The following is a 17,279-nucleotide window of genomic DNA, read 5'->3' on the forward strand; positions in this document are numbered from 1 at the left end:
CACACAGTAATGATCTGCTGTGGATTTGGTTTCACAGCTCCAAAAAAAAACTAACCTAGCAGCCCACTTCTCCTGCAGTGTCCTACATTGTACTTTTGGAGTGCCGTAATTCTGCCCTTACACATATTGTTTAATAGTTTGGAGTTTCCCACCTGTCATGCTGGATGCTTGTCACAAGGCGGCGTTGCTCGTCCAGGTTCACAGAGGCAGAAAGATGGGTGGCACGTCAGCCCCGAAAACAGTCTCCACCAGGGGATCCGAAAATCAGGAAAACCGCTGGATTGTCTCTGGCCTGTGCAAGTTAGTATCCCAAAATTAGCCAATGTCCTAATGAATATTGTTGACATTTTAACATGTGGTGAACCTATCAGAATACGGGAAGTACCAGTCGTGAAACTTTACCTACCCCGCGCCAAGCAAATGACGTAATGCACGATAGTCAACATTATTATTATTATTATACAGAAATACAGAAATTCCAAATGACAGTTGTTGGTAAATGAAATGTAGCTAACGTTAGCAATGCTCACTGTTAAAGGATTACCCCTCACGTTAGTTTGTCCTCTCGTGATAACTTAGGTGATTATTTACTTCCCCTTGATTTCAAATAGGTTTAGACATTAATTCACGGCTGTCAAATCTCAGAAGGCGAACGTCAACTCATTATTCAGAGCTAGCATTCATCTATGCTAGTGGCATGCTAACGTTAGCTAGCAAGCTAACTGACTTAACGAGTCTCCTGCGTTCATCTGAACGACGTTGATTGGCGTCAACACCAGTTACTTACCATGAAGTGAACACAAATAAAATCCTTAACATGTGTCGCATGCGGACAACTAACGTCGGCCACCTTGAGTAAAGTTCAGCTTTGACAGGGGACCAAACGTTTAGTCACAGCGGTACCGATCCTCTCGCTGACAGTTGTTAGCTTTAAATAGGTAGCTGCCCACCACTTGTCACTAATGTCATGTTTGAAAACATGCAGTCTGGGCGACCAGCTCCGTATCTATATTCATAACCCTTCATTTTACTGGACAGTATATCATACAAATACTTGGTCAGATGTTTAGTCAAATAAATGTTTTAATATTACAGCATTATCAGTGTTTTATGATAATAATAATAATAATAATAATAATAATATATATAGTATATATAATGGATTTTATTTGGCTACTGTTGCTCTCTTTATAGCTGAATTACAGTGAATACTAGAGCATCAAAATGAGCAACAATGTTGAAAAAGTCAACAAAACATTGATCGCAATATGTAAATATATGTGGCATATTTTTCGTTTCTGTGGATCCAATTGTAATGTTGATTTCAAAGCACTGATGATGTTTTGCTGTCATGCGTTGCTTGATTCAGAGAAATCAAATCCCCACATGGTTAGACATCATTTAATTTCAAAGTAAATCTTCACTTGTCTTTTGTGTCAAGGACAACATGCTTTTGTATTAATCAGTGAATGATCATTCTGACCTATTAATTCTGACCGTGTTAATTGATGCACGAATAAAGTATGAAAATAAATGATTACTGATTCAAAAAAGCAATTCAGTCTGACTATCCGGCTATAGATAGATAGTAGATTTCATCAAAAATATGTATTTCTGTAGTCTGTATCTGTGGATGGGACATCCTGCTTTTAGAAGTTGTTTTTTCTACCACTTGATGACAGTAGTGAGTCAGAAGAATCTGATGGCAGATTGTTATGAGCAAAATATTCCTGAAATTTCCTGAGGTTATTAATGTGCATAAACAAAATTACATAACCTAAGACTTTTAAGGTCAAAATATCATAATTGGTGTATATGAAGTGTAATTTTTGTTTTTGCAACACACTACAAAGACCAAAAACCCGAGACCAAAATTGAACCCAGCACATTGCAGTTACGTGGCATGCGCTGTTACCACTCAGCTTCCAAGGCGCTCCACGTCACATTATCTGCAACCTTTTTTTGAAGTCTTAACTATGCGCTTCCCGTTGGACCATGGCATTTACTTTTCTTAAGCCCACTGAGCCGTCAGATCTCGGAGTCTTTTATGTGTATTTGTGTCCCCGTTATGCTGCTGTCATCTCTTCAGCCCACAGATTGGTTTGTGACCCTTTTTAATGGGGTAATACCATCTTACTCATGTTGAGCTAATGATGATAAGCTACATCTCAAAGCTCACGGGTCTTGGGGCTGGGGGGGTTATTACATGATATACTTTTAACTGCTAGTAGTTACTGTATTTTAGTGTATTGTATTTAAAGTGTTGAACTGTGGAGAAAATGTGAACCTCATAAAAGCTGCAGCCAAGGTCTCTGACGAAAAATTAAACCAAGCTTTACACGTTGAAAAAGAGCCTCTTTTCCCGATAGTGCTCCTCAATATCACGATACCGTACACACTTTATCTTTGGGGCGGGAGGCTGCTTGGTATATTATTCATGTTGATTTGCAAATCCTTTTGACACAACACATTGAAAGATTTGTGAGGTGGGAAATGCCAAAGCAATTGTCAATATGAAAGTCTTTTGGATCAATCACTGCCCTGGTCAACATCTTTGTTTCCCTTTGACCCTACTGACCTGTACATGCCTTCACTTGCTAGGGATTAGTGAGACTGCAAAAGCTGAGACGCATTTACTGTCCAACTGTAGTCCAACAACGCACATACAGGCTTGTGATGCAACAACAGCAACACTGTGTTTCCAGCATCGGTGAAATGTTTGGCAAGCGCGTATTCCAAAGGGTCAGTTCTGTTGTTGGTCTCACTTGAATGTGTGTCAGAATCAGCTGATTAGTGGACAACCAAAGCAGTTAGGTCTTAATACTAATTATCTTCTGGGGTTTTGCCATGAGTGGACTAATTCATCCTAACTCCTCCGTCAGGTGTATTCAAGTTCACAGGCACTCCAAATAGTCACTAAATGACAAACTACAGATTTGTGCAATTGACAGACACTCCCAAGCATTAACCTCAATTGCTAATCATGAACACAACGCCTATGTTACGTCAGAATGAGCTCATTGGTTCTCCAGGGACATCTCATTAAACATATTCCAAGGTGCTGTCTTTACGTCCTGCTTGCCAAGTGTAAGAGAGACATGCTGATGTGTTAGCAGCCATAGCACCGAAGAACTAATTGCATTTTTAGATGTACAGTAATCAGCAAGAAAGGTCTGAGCTCCGCAATCATGTTTGGCAGATGGTAATTCATTAGATCAGCCTTAGGGACCTAGACAAAATTAGCAAAGCCAATCTGAAAAACCTTAACCAGATTACAACCTAGGGACTACATACCTGCTGATCATCAGCCCATGCTCTTCATCATCAATAGTGAGGTATATTTGTCTGTTCCAACACACCTGTTATCTGCTCTTGATATTTTCTTGTTTTGGTCCCTCTTGTTACTTTGCTGATATAGTATACCACACAATGCTAATACAATACAATACAACAATATCTACAATTCCCTGAAATGACCAGAACATCTGTGCATTGGTTACATAGAATTTACATGAAATGAGTTAGTTTAGTAAAGGCTGTTTCATTAGCGTCCATTTGCTGTTAAATCACCTCCGGGTGCTGTTACCAGGTGGGAGATGAATCAGCATCCTCGCCTGCGAAGTCTGCCCGTGGGTTTGTGAGCTTTCCCGTAATGTTTTTAATTGTTCACCTTGTGGCTAATCGCACTTTAGCATAATGACATAACCAATAGCACAAAGGCAATGAGGAGACTGCAACTCAGCTTGCAGTTTCAATGATGACATCAGAATGAGAAAATGAAAAAGAAGAAATGTAAAGTGTAAGAGAGAGCATATGAAAAAGCACTGTTCGTAATGCCTCTGCTCTTAAAAGATCTGGCTTGGCCAAAGGTTGTGAGCGTTGCGTTTTTCATGCCGTTGTCTTGGTGCCAATGATCTCAGCTTTGCAGTCCACCAAGAGTGGCTGCTGACTTATTAATCCTCTTTGCACTGCGCACTCCTGCAGCTCTGCTTTGTGGCCATTGTTGACTTCATTTCAAAACAGTCCTGGTGGTGACCCACAATCCAGCCAGAGGATCTCCACACATCTTGGCTGGATCATTATCACTCCCCTTCTCTGCATCCGTGCTGGACACTTCATCACAGTGGGGACCTTTCATGGATTATGCCTTAATATTCCGATCTGCATACAATTCCTCTGTAATGGATCCAGCACAAACGGATTGTGACGGGCTGGACGAATATATCCTACGCCAAATGCTAGACATGAGGAATGGATACGCAATATGTAAAACAATGCAGGTCAGTTGTGGCGACAAGCCTGACAGTGAAATTGTTCTTTATACTACAAAAAAAATCCTCTTCCGACTTCCCCCCGTGTTCATGCACCTGGGAAGTAGGTGAAGTTGTGACAATAAATCCTGCTTCTACACAACTTGTTTTCCCATAACAGGTGTATTCTTGATCAAACAGGTTTCCTAAACATAAAAATGCGTGTGGTAAAATGTAATATCTAAGTCTGTATTTTATAGTAATATTAAAGTAATAAGAGTAACACATGATTCTCTCACAGTAGAGAAACTCGAATGCTTGCTGTGTTATTAACAAGTCCATAAGTGCTGCCATATTACAGCATTCGCTCACAAGGTGGATATTTGTTGCTGCCGTAATGACATCATTGATTTAAATGCAGCGCTTTTAATTTGAAGTGTTTTATCGTATCCCATCTGTGACAATCAGACTGCTGACAGTGAACTGTGCATGGATGCGACAGCAGCATCCAGACCCAGAAGGAAGAAGTTAAACTCTGAGCATTAACCAGCTCAGTTCTAAATCTAATCTAAATCTGTCCAGTGGATAATTTGTTGGGAAGCTGCCTTTCTTCTGGCACATACCGTGTCAACACGTGGAGCCTAGCAGGTGGCTCTTTCCAACATGCTGAATGTTTTGCAGCATAACCACTTCTGTCCACATAAACACAATTTTAAGAAGAGTTTAAACACTAATGAAGATTTGATACGATACTTTGCAGAAGTTGTTGGCACATTCATTGGACACACGTGTAACCCAAGTTGTAGATCACATCCTGGGCCACAAAGGCTGTAAAATCAATTGCTGTATATTTGCAAACTGACAAAATAGTAAAGATTCTCATGATTCCAATTATGATATTTAGCTCAATTTGGCGTATTTTGATCTCTTTTTAAAAAAAATTTTTATCAGTTTCTGCTACAGTCAAGATATTCTCACTTTGAGTCAAGGGCCAGCAACTATGGATCCCACATTTCCCATAATGCAACTTGAAAGAATAATTCATTAGAACCCTGAACCCCATCCACCTGGTAAACACTCAGATCCTTCAAACCTCTCACCTCCATTTTGTAAAGCTTTCTGTTATAAATGTGTAGTCTCCAATCCCAAGCTTAGATAACCCTGAAGATGTCGTTATGACGTATCTTCTCCAGAGCCACAAAAGACGCTATGCTGATGTTTTCACATGCTGAGTAGTACTAATCATTACTAGTTTACTGAACTTAATGTATACAACTGCTGGAGTGTCCCTTTTAGGATTGAGTACATTGATGGTGTGAGAAAAGCAAGTTTGTCTATTTTTTCACCCCCAACTATGACACTGTTCCTGCTCCAGGCTGCTGCTTCCTCCTGATCTGAGACCAACAGAGGAGGTCAGGTAAGCTCATCACCATGGTGACCTTCTCTGAGACGACACAGATCTCCCCCATGGAGCTGCGTGAACCGACCTGCATGGCCGCGAGCCTGTCCCCTGGGCTGCGGCGGAAGAAGATGCTCTGGAAGAACGCTGTAAAACACATCATCATCCAGCAGGAGCTAAGCGACCAGGTGATTTGATACATCCAGTTGGAACTGGAATTATCACCGCCAGGTGTAAGCCTGGGGAGAAGTTATGTGATTGGTCGTGTGTGTGACTGTGTGAGTGTGTACCTCTGTGTTTGTCCACGGCTGCTTTCGCATTCTGCTGCAGCAAACTGCAAAACATTTTGAGTGCCCAGTTATGACTCAGTTGGTTTTACAGTATTTTTCCAGTGTTTTGAGTTCTCTGCCGTGACCCTAATATAACAGAGGTGAATGGAATTAAATCTGTGGTGTTCAAGGTTTTCAAAAAGGTCTAATATAATATTGACACAACTACATACTATACTACGTAATCTATTATTGATGTGAGAACTACAAATTCAGGCAGATAGATGAATGTGTCACAAGATCAGAACAAATAAACATAAAACTATCTGCATGGGTACCACTCAGTGAAATAATGGATGTTCCAAAAGCACAGTTCAGTGATGATTATAAAGAACTGTAAAGCACATGGATAAAAAAAGACTCCTTTCTAAACAGTTTGCTTTCCACCACAAAGCCACTTCTGGGTTTCAGGTTTAGTAAAAAAGATTGGGAATGGTAACCGGGGCAGATGTTAAAGCCAACGCACCTGACTTTCTGTGGTGTTTGACAGGTGGGTGTGGAGCCAGCAAGAAAAATATTTGTGACGGATACCTACATGGAGGAGATCAACAGACAAATCCGCAACAAGGCGTCACGCGGGGTCACAAAGCGCCGCTCCTCCACATTCAGAGTGAACCCTTACCAGTCCCGTGGCTCCACCAGCACACACACCAGTGCCAGGGGTTCTATTAATGAATACGGCAGCGATGCCGACTTCTTCGTGCACTGGGGCCACACTATCCGCGGAGTCTACATCCCCAGCCTGAGGCACACCTTTAAGTCTTGTGATTTGGAGAAACTCTACCAGCAACACTACTCCCACCAAAGACGCAACTCTCTCGCCATCACCAATGTCATCGACGCCTTGGCCAAGTTGCATGTCTTGGTCATGTACCTTGCAATGGTGCCTGAGGCAGTCACAGACAGTCTGCGGGGCTGCCTGACGGGCATTTTCATGGTGTTCGCTGTGGCGCTGTGCATCGTGGTGTTGACCTGCAAGGACTCCATGTCCCCACGGTGGCTTCACTACGCCGGCCTGTTGAGCTGGTTTTCGCAGACCACGCAGGTGCTGGGAGGACTGGTGTATGGACTGGAGAAGGACCCATCGTGGTATGTTTTGTTCACCTTGTTCGCCACGTACACGCTGCTGCCGTTACCCCTGCTGTGGGCCATGTGCGCCGGCTCCCTGACCTCAGTACTGCAACTGCTGGTGGAGGTACTGCGCTACTACAACGATGCCGCGCTTTTGAGAAAGGTGAGAAAAGTGAGACTGACTAAACGGGTTTCAAACTATTTCCCCAGGAAATTTCACAAAGTTTAATGCCTGAAATTGTCATTGATTGAATCATTATCAAACCAAAAATATTGATTTATTATTAACATTCTTTTATTACTAACTTTACTGTTTAAGCATACTATACTTTAACGTGTGAACTAATATTTATTTACTCTATATCATGCCCAGTTTTGTGTTCCAGATCCTAATAAACTAGAAGTACCTGCACCATACAAAGCTGATAATGTAATATCTGTCGATGCACCCAATTCTCAAACATTTCCATATTTCCAAGTGGAATATTGTGCAGAGCGAGCCATGTTTTATCTACGTAATGAACTCACTGAAGCTTATATTCTATTTCTATTAATGGAAACAACAATCTTTGTTTTTGCAAGTAGTCCTGCTAGTTACAGTCCCAGATGTTGTCTACAAGCCAGCGTGTAAAGTGTCCCTCTGAAATCCCTCAAGTTAATTAAAAGAAGAAGACCCTTCCTTATCCTCTTCTTATTCCACATGCATTGGGTTAAAATCAATTTCAAGAATGCAAAATATCTCTTGTATGCAGGTGTTTGCCCAAGGCCTGCTGTACCTAGGAATGAACACAGCCGGCTTGTTCATCCACTACCTGACAGACCACGCCCAGAGACAGGTCTTCCTGGAGACACGGCGCTGCATTGAGGGTCGCCTCAAGCTCGAGCAAGAGAACCAGAGACAAGTACAGTGGCCACTCCCATTGTGTTATGCATTTGGACTTTATGGGTGGGACATGCTCAATATGTTATACCGTACACCGTCAAACAGTTTTATATTTTGCCACTCAGGAGCGTCTGGTGCTGTCCATCCTGCCTCGTTTTGTTGCCTTGGAGATGATTGCTGACATGAGCTCTTTGGATGACGAACTTAACCATCATGAGTTTCACAAGATCTACATTCACCAGTACAAAGATGTCAGGTACACACACACATACACATACATTTCTCATGGAGGGCACCAAACACGGATTCTCTATTGCAATGTAAATGTGCATGTTGTTCGCGTTCCACTTCTTTTTCTGTTTCTCTCTTCTTTGCAGCATTCTTTTTGCAGACATCAAGGGCTTCACCTTGTTGTCCATGAACCTGTCGGCCCAGGATCTGGTCCGAACCCTCAACGAGCTCTTTGGACGCTTTGACCGACTAGCAGATGTGAGAATTCAAGCTTTTTTGGGGTCGGTGGGGGCGGATAAAACATATATTTTCTATCGATTGTTTTCTCTTTTCCCTGGTGTCTTGACTCTTTATCATCACAGGAGCACCACTGCCTGCGGATAAAGATTCTGGGAGACTGTTACTACTGTGTGTCAGGGGTCCCTGAGCCACAGCGTGCCCATGCCCGTCATTGTGTTGAGTTGGGCCTGGACATGATCAGCACCATACGGTCAGTCTTAACTCGCTAGAGATCTTGAGGGGTTCATTTGATTTCACTACTCTGTTTAAGTGCAGAAAGAGCGGTAGCCTTCAATAATTAGTCTAACGTGTCGCTTTACTGCCCCCCAAAAAAACAGGTCCGTGAGGAAGCAGTTCAACTTTGACATGGACATGAGGATTGGGATCCACTCGGGCTCTGTCCTGTGTGGGGTGCTGGGCTTGCAGAAATGGCAGTTTGACGTCTGGTCCTGGGACGTGGGCATTGCCAACATGCTGGAAGCCGGGGGCAAACCAGGGTTAGTGGTCTCTCCTAGGGCCAGTGTTCAGCAGCCTTCTGATGCAACACGTTTGGATTACCACATGTTTTTTGTAAACGTTACTGTGAGGAACTTTAAAGTGGTTATTAAACAGTTTCATAACCATCATATAGAGTCTATGATCTACATAAGTAAATGAAACCATCAGGGAAAAGATTGGCTATTTCTATGTAGTTATTCTTAATGCTTGTCATCGATGCCGGGAAGGGGAGAGCTCTGCGTCCGGCAGCAATGACTCCTCTTCCAGCAAGTCCCCCATTAGAGACGACACCGCGCTGGGTCTGCCGGAGGACCACAAGATAACCAAAACCAGTACTGTCAGGCCCTGCTGCAGTACAATTAGGTTTTCTAAAGGGACTCTGGCTCTTAGAAACACTTTTGTCCACTTGGACAAAATCAACACAACATTAAAGTTCCTTAGTAGTAGCTTCAAGCCACTATTACAACCCGGCTCAAAAGCTGCCACACAAGTGTAAAAGTGATAAATCAACATATTTATTAAAATAATACATTAACTAAACAAACATGTAGAATCAGTAATCAGCAATGTCAGCATGTGTGGACATGTCTGAAACAAACAAAACAAATCAGCAGCTGTGTTAGCCAAGGAAGAGAGGAGAGACTTTAAGCTGGAACCATACCAGACTCAGGTGTGGCTCATTAGCTCACAAGCAACGTCCTGATAGACAGAAACAAGACAGCAAACAGGACACCGACCTCTAGTGGAAGGGAGGTGTCATCACACCACGTAGAGCCCACTGGTCATCTGTCTCAGATTGTAGTTGTTTGCCATGTCAATGCTGTGTTGTTTATAAAATAACCTAAAATTAAATTAAATTGCTTCACAAAAGTTCCAGAGCCTGAATAAGAAAAAATGTTCGGTAAGTGTGTGCATTTACCCTACAATTTACATTGTAAACACAGCAAACTTGACAGACAAATCTGTCAACACTTTTCCTCATTCTGAATGAAACTATTCAAAGTCAAATATCTTATTGTACATTATACCGATACCTTTCTCTGCTTCTATTTTCTCTCGTCCAGACGCATCCACATCTCAAGGGCCACTCTGGACTGTCTAGAAGGCACCTACAGGACCGAAGCTGGCCACGGCCGCGACAGGAACGAGTTCCTGCTCAAACACAACATCGACACTTTCCTCATCGTCTCTCAGGAGGAAAAGAAAAAAGTTGGTTGTGCTGAGGTCCCGAAGGTCCAGAAAACTAATCGAACCTGGAACCCAGAGCTGCCCATTGAAAGAAATGGCAACGACATGAACAGTGTAGGTGTTTGTAAACAGCTTTCTGTCGTCAGCACTGCGTATACCTGATTAATCTCACACACCCCTGTATTATCTTCCTGCAGATACTGGCCTCCCTTACGAACGGCTCACTGCCCAACTTATGGCAGTCCACCTCCAAGGAGATCAACAAACGCATCAAACACGCTATTGAGGTTCAAAGCAGTGAGCGCATGCACAGGGAGCACATCACCCCTCTGACCCTGGTGTTCAAAGACGCACACATCGAGGACAAGGTACGGACGCTGGTTCGGCCGGTGTTTGGTAGGAGGGAGAAAAATAATCATAACGCTGCAATTTAAATTATGCTTTTGGTTTTACCAGTTCTCCCAGATGAGGGATGAAATGTTCAACTCCAACCTGGTCTGCTCCTTCATCATGCTCCTCTTTCTCATGGCTGTCCAGGCCCTCATTCCCGCGCCCAGGTAGGGGGACACCACCTTTGTCCAGGAGAAGCTCACATTGTTAGCACTAGTTCATTTCATTTTTTTCTTCTTCTTCAGATTTAAATGCCCCTATATTAAAAACTATTCTCTGTCAAGTATTTGTAAAAGTAATATGGTCAATTATATTTTCAGATTAATATTACTTGGTTGGTCATTGACATTTTACTTGAATACAACAAGGGGAAATAGATTTAGAGAACCCTGTTTGTCTGATTTTAAAGCCTCTATTTGCAGCATTTAAAAACGTTTACTTTGGAGTTATCTCGAGGTAGTATCGAAAATGAAATGCACACTTCCCTGGAATATATGTCACACGCTTCCTCTTGTTCCTTAATTCTACCCTGGATTAACTTGTTCTCTCCTTTTCTCATTTCCTTCCTCTTCCACTTCCTCCTCTTCTTCTGCAGGCTGTTCCCGGCCGTCATCCATTTTTCCGTCTTCCTGCTCGTCTACATGCTGCTGCTGATGTTGGCCCTGGCTGAAGAGTTCAGGTGCAGTCCTTCACTACTGCAGTACTTATGCTGCTGGATCCATGAAAACAACAGCGCCCGCAACCTCCTCACCCTCACCGCCATCGTCCTCAACTTTGGCTTGGTCTCTGTTGACATGGTGAGTGTCTAAACAGCACAGGGCAAGACTTGTGCTTGAACCTTGCAAGTGACCCTGAGTGAAAGTCTCCTGCTGTTTGCATGATGCCCATCTTAGATGTATATACATAAAGGAGAAAGGTGTGCCTCAGATGACTATGCTTCCAGGCACTGATTGGCATTGAATCCTAAAAACAACTACAATCTGAATGTTAAATACGTTTCTGTTGCATTATAAGACTTAGTCTTTTGTTTTACCTGACTATTTTGTGCTGTGTGCCTGTGTCCAGGTATGGTGCATTCTGTCAGACACAGGTGAGGCAGATGTAATGGACAGAACCAACTCAGCCTCACGTCCACTCAGCGTCTGCACTTACCCTGAGGTAAAGACAGCAGCAGTTCAAATGGGTTCATTTCGCAAATAATAACAATATCTGTCAACACAAACATTTAGTCTTGTATTAAATACAACATTATTATCACATTTGTACTTGAGGCGTCTCAACCAATACCCTTTTTCTTTCACTTCAAGAAGGTGAAACCATCTAAATACTTTCTACTTCTGTGTCTTTAACCACTTCTTCATCGCCTCCGTCTCCGCAGGTCTTCATACTGAGCGGCGTAATCGCCATGGTGACGTGTGCCGTGTTCCTGCGCCTAAACTCTCTGCTGAAGCTGGCGGTGTTGCTGCTGGCGATGGCCGTCTACTCCTACCTCATCCACCTGGCCTTCCTCACTCTCGCACGCCACGATACACTGCACAGGTCGATGTGAAATATACACCAGCTCAGACTGGGCTTTTCTTTATTGTTATTGTGCTTAGTTACGAAAAGTTTCAGTATTTCATTATCTGTTGGCATGTATTGGAAGTGGACTTTGTAATATTTAGATTTATTTAATATATATATATATATATATATATATAATATTTGCATTTATTTAATATATATATACATACTTTACTGTATGTGTGTGTATATATACTGTATATATGTACATACGTTACTGTATGTGTATGTATATATATATATATATATATATATATATATATGTTATTGTTTTTATGTTGTAGTTCATCAATGTGGTGCAACTTTACATAGTACATTTATTTATATTACACCACTGCTTGTATGTACAGTTACGTGATTCTCTGGTGACGTACTAAATTTACTTCTACTGTACTATGGTACTGAACATATCTTTCGTCATGTTTTTTTCCATAATGTACATTGTTATATTCCACCTCTCTTCATTAATTTCTGCACAGATCTCATTATATCCGGATGAAAGGAATCTCCATCCTTCTCATGGCCATGTTTATTGTTGCTGTCTTCTACAATGGACGGCAGGTACTGTTGAAGTTTCCCTGTGTTGAGTTTAGTTTGCTTCTTTTTTTAAATTTACTTTAACTGACAGATAAAGGAGTATGTACACACAGGCAGGTGACCTCTAATAGTTGTATCTATCTTTCCACTTCCCAGTGGGAGGCCACTGCCAGACTGGACTTCCTGTGGCGTCTACAGGCCCAACAGGAAGTGGAGGACATGAGGGAATTGCGGGAACACAATGAGTGTCTGTTACACAACATCCTGCCGGTGCATGTGACGCGACATTTTCTGGACCGGAGCAAGAATGATGAGGTGCAGAAAACATGACCTCACCTCTGACTGTGTCAGCCTCTTCTTACACGTGTTTAATCTCAAATGATTCTTGCCTTTATCAAGGGAGGACAGAAATATATGGAGAATTATGTATTTTGAAATATATATTTATTTAGATTTAAATACTGATTGGACTATTATAAAAGTCTGAATGTATTTTCAGCAGAGCTGACATCATGGTGAAAAAGATGTAGGTGGAATATTTTTGTTTTATATTAACATATTATATGAAAGGGGCTATCCTATTAGCTAGCTACCTTATTTTTATTTCCAATGTTTCAATGGACTTTTTAAGTGTTATTTCCCAAATGTCGACACGCATTTGTACAGTTCATAACTTATTGAACTGCCCAACTTTGGAACAGCTGATGTCTTGCATTGATAACTAAACGTCATACTGATTTAATCAATATATTTACTGCATATACCAGTCAAAATAAAGAGGTTTTTAGGATGAAAGCGATGACACCATTTTCTTTTCAGGAGCTTTACTCCCAGTCCTACGATGAAGTTGGTGTCATGTTTGCCTCCGTCGCTGGATTCAACGAGTACTTTGAGCAGAAAGAGATCAAACATGAAGGAGTGGACTGCCTCCGACTTCTAAATGAGATCATTGCTGGCTTTGATGAGGTGAAATGGGACTCAAAATGAAAGTACAGTGGATTCAGATTATGTTTTTGACTGGATACGTTATATAAGAATTTGAAAAGGGAAATACTCAAAGTATAATATTGCTTTTAAAGGGTAAAGGGTCATTTTTGCATAAACAGTTTATATATATAGGCACTGAAAACAAGAGCAAGAAAACATCCATTTCAAATATATGTATGGTATTCCCATTAGAGGAATTCTGGGAATACCATATACATGATACATAACGCAGCATTGCTTAACTCTCCTGTTAATATGAGATTGATGTGTGATTTGATCTCTTCATCTCTACATATTCCACAAGTTGTTGGAGGAGTCGTACTTCCACTATGTGGAGAAGATCAAGACCATCGGGAGCTGCTACATGGCAGCTTCTGGCTTAGCTCCAGACCGCCAGGTGGGACATCTTCTCGTACACATTTGACTATTTGCTTCCATCATCTGCGCCTGCTTCGATATCTTCAGTATCAAACCTCTCTCTCTCTCTCTCTCACATATCTAACTATGCATCCGTCTCTCTCTCTCTCAGGCATCTATGGATGAATGGAATCACCTGAGCGAGCTGGTTTTGTTTGCACTGGCAATGGAAGAAACCTTGAAAGAGATCAACAGGCTCTCAGCCCAAAACTTTCTGCTGCGTGTTGGTAAGGGCTCTGCCTCCTGCACACACAGACAATGGATGCTTGACTTCAACGGCTCTCTGCGAGGGTTTCTGATGCCATAGATTTAATACTTAATAATCATGTGTCTGCGTCGCACCGACAACAGGCATTGCCCACGGGCCAGTGGTCGCAGGGGTGATCGGTGCCACCAAGCCGCAGTATGACATCTGGGGGTCAACGGTGAACCTGGCCAGCCGTATGGACAGCACGGGTGTGAGCGGGCGTATCCAGGTACCTGAGGCCACGCGCAGGATCCTGGCAGAATGGGGTTTTATCTTGGAGCTACGTGGAGAAATCTTCGTCAAGGGGGTGAGTGGCTAGTGGCCATTTGGGTGCAAACGGCACGTTTTCAAAATACAGTGGAACAGATTTTACTGGATAGCCACAAAGTTGAGTTCAGGCTCGATCATGTTCAGTGAAAGTTGTACTGTATTTGAAGGTGAGGCATGCGCAGAGATGACATTATTATGCAGTCCTGTCTCCTAAAATCTGCATTCCGATACGATAGTGCTGGGAATTACATATCTGAGGGAAACCTATTCTTTTTGTGGTCTACATTTAATTTGAGTGCACAAAATACGACGTGAGGGAGTCAAAACAAAACCCAGGAGACTGCTGCTTGTGTCCCATGTGAATCAAGTACTTCAGTTGTGTTTTTTGTTTTGTTTTGTATTAATGTAGTAATCGTTTTAAGCCAAACCAGGATACTTCTTACTAAAAGTAATTTGCAATGTTGGACTGTAACCTGTTTAAAACAACCGTACTCCAGTAGGATGCGTTTCCCTTGAAACGTAATTGAGAGTGCAGTTTAGTTATATGGGAAGGCCATTTTGTAGGAGAGCTTTAGTGAAACAGTGCAGCTTATGGTCAGACTCTCAGACAAAGGGGACATCTACTGGTTAAAAGAAACAACAGAGAAAGAAATGAGTTGCATCTCTGTTCAGGAAGGGAACATGAAATGCGTAGATATTATTGAATCTTAACCATGTTTGTATTGACAATAAAAACCTTAAAGCTTAAGGATTACCACACTTAGTGACTTAGAGAGCTGTCGTTGTAGGTGAGCGAGTATCGGGGGAAAGTCCGTACCTATTTCATCAGCAACATGCGCAGCAAGAGGGCCAGTGTTGGGACAGATGGTCACCTGGGGGTGCGGACAGGAGGACGCATGTCACTTGCAAAGGTGGTGTTTGGTCTCGTCCAGGCCAGACACAAGGAAAAGATGAGAGGGACCAACGGAGCGTTCGGTCTGACTCCCTGCAGACTTCAATGCTGAGGGGACGTTCAAGGTCCGATGACTGCAGGTGGCGGAGCACACAGCCCGGCCATATTGTTTCTACTGGTTTACAGTTTTCTTGTTTGTGTTTCTTACTTTGCCTTGCCATAACTAAATTAGCTGCCCAACTGCTAGGATCCAAAGCCTACCAGAGCCTTTGTTCCTGTTTACTCGAGGACCGTGTCCTCCTCGGCTTTCCTGTCGTCTAAAAAATATACATATTTTGGAATGTAATGGGGAACACAACCTACATTTAGATTCCCAATATGTTATTTTCATGGCCCAGGAAAGTTAAATCAGTATTTGTGAACATGAGCCACTCACTCTTGTAGCCGGAAACCAGAGAAGTGAGTCTCGAACTTCCAGCTCCAGACTTTGTACCTGAAGACATCACATAGTTTAAGCACTTGGGAGAAAGTTGTTCATATTTACTCCGATTTTTTAGACTGTCTTAGACCAAAGGGATAACATGTAATAATTTTGAAAATGGCTGCAGATTCCCTTCAATGGACGAACAGGTTCACTTTGTACAAAACTAAAGAAGGCCAACGTGTCTATATTTTTTCTACAGAGGTCTACAGACCTCTAAGCCAAAATACCTCAAGACAACCAGCTCAACCTCTCATAGACTTTCTAATGGCCTATACAGTGCTGACTAGTGTTTTTTTTACTGTATAATAATGCATTATTCTCAAAATGTTGACTATGTTTTGTATTTTGAGTTGACACAATACTAAGCTAAGCTAATGTTATTCAAGATTTTCAAAGACACGTTTTAGTGGGACTTTGGTCGACATAATAAGTCTCATTATTTATGAATCGATTGCTTTTTGCTTTTCATATTGCTGTAAATACGTTTTATCAGTGTACACCTCACCACTTTTGAGGTATTTCTTGTCAGCTTTCACGTTAATATCTGTGTCGTGCTGGATTTCTGACATTTTTGACAAAGACATAGCACACAGGGATTCAGTTTTGCCTCGGTACACAATCGTTACGTGACTACAGATGTATTTCTAACGTGGAGTTTCACTGCCACGTTTCTGGAACGTGCCATGTCATTCCTCCTCTTGCATACTAAAACCAAGAAGGTTATCTTCCCATGTAATAAGGGTGTAATAATACATTTAACATGTTTTCACTGCTAATTATTATGTGTGTTTAATGTTGTGGTGGAGGACAAGTTCTTCTATGGGATTTCCTGAGGAATGTATCAAGTAAGTTCAAAAACAAAGAAACTCAATAGGAATAAATGAATATTGATTTTTCCATGATCTAAATGTTTATACCTCACTTGGCTGGGAGTTTAAAATAAAGCTTTGTTTTCTAAAAGTGTGGCTGTCTGGATATGTAATGTGCAACAGCAAAATTGTGACATTGGGAGATTAACTTTTCCAAGGTATAATGGTTTGTTGAGATAAGAACAGATACTCAACTTGATCTTAGCCAAAAGGTAAATAAGAGACATATGTAGACTGACAGCTTACAATCCTGCTTCTCCGCACAGTTCCTCTAACTGAGAGGTCTAAAAGTTGAACGAACAAGTTCGGGACAGTCAAGGAAAATATCATAGAATTGCCACAAAGTATTTTAATTTAAAGAAGCAAATGTCACAAATGTGGCCTGTTGACCCTTCATGGTCACGTGGTGCCTTATAAGCCAATGGGAATTCAAGACTATGATATTTGCTGTTTATCTCTATTTTTGTAACACCCCGTTAGTTCTGTGTCTGTCTC

At 41.8% G+C, this 17,279-nt stretch overlaps 2 protein-coding genes across 2 annotated transcripts in view; one reads left to right on the forward strand and one right to left on the reverse strand.

The window, feature by feature from the left end:
• Window positions 1-988, reverse strand: part of LOC117727097 (protein EFR3 homolog B) — a 29,403-nt gene extending 28,415 nt beyond the window's left edge. Inside the window, exons 1-2 of the mRNA XM_034527136.1 lie at window positions 788-988; window positions 153-292 (exon numbers count right to left, since the gene is read on the reverse strand). Of these exons, the coding sequence (XP_034383027.1) occupies window positions 153-159 (7 nt within the window). The 5' untranslated portion in view covers window positions 160-292; window positions 788-988. The remainder of the gene's footprint in view (window positions 1-152; window positions 293-787) is intronic.
• On the forward strand, window positions 186-16,878 carry si:dkey-206f10.1 (adenylate cyclase type 8). The gene is made up of 22 exons (XM_034527135.1): window positions 186-300; window positions 3,985-4,280; window positions 5,626-5,837; window positions 6,469-7,212; window positions 7,802-7,951; window positions 8,058-8,188; window positions 8,310-8,421; window positions 8,526-8,653; window positions 8,781-8,939; window positions 10,005-10,242; window positions 10,326-10,496; window positions 10,585-10,685; window positions 11,114-11,315; window positions 11,584-11,676; window positions 11,897-12,057; window positions 12,561-12,642; window positions 12,775-12,933; window positions 13,438-13,584; window positions 13,910-14,002; window positions 14,135-14,249; window positions 14,374-14,576; window positions 15,328-16,878. Exons 3-22 carry the CDS (start codon window positions 5,682-5,684, stop codon window positions 15,541-15,543), a joined length of 3,561 nt encoding a protein of 1,186 aa, XP_034383026.1. The 5' UTR covers window positions 186-300; window positions 3,985-4,280; window positions 5,626-5,681; the 3' UTR covers window positions 15,544-16,878.
• The last annotated feature ends 401 nt before the right edge of the window (window positions 16,879-17,279 follow it).

The sequence above is a fragment of the Cyclopterus lumpus genome, chromosome 24 (assembly GCF_009769545.1).
Source record: "Cyclopterus lumpus isolate fCycLum1 chromosome 24, fCycLum1.pri, whole genome shotgun sequence".
Taxonomy (NCBI): Eukaryota; Metazoa; Chordata; class Actinopteri; order Perciformes; family Cyclopteridae; genus Cyclopterus; species Cyclopterus lumpus.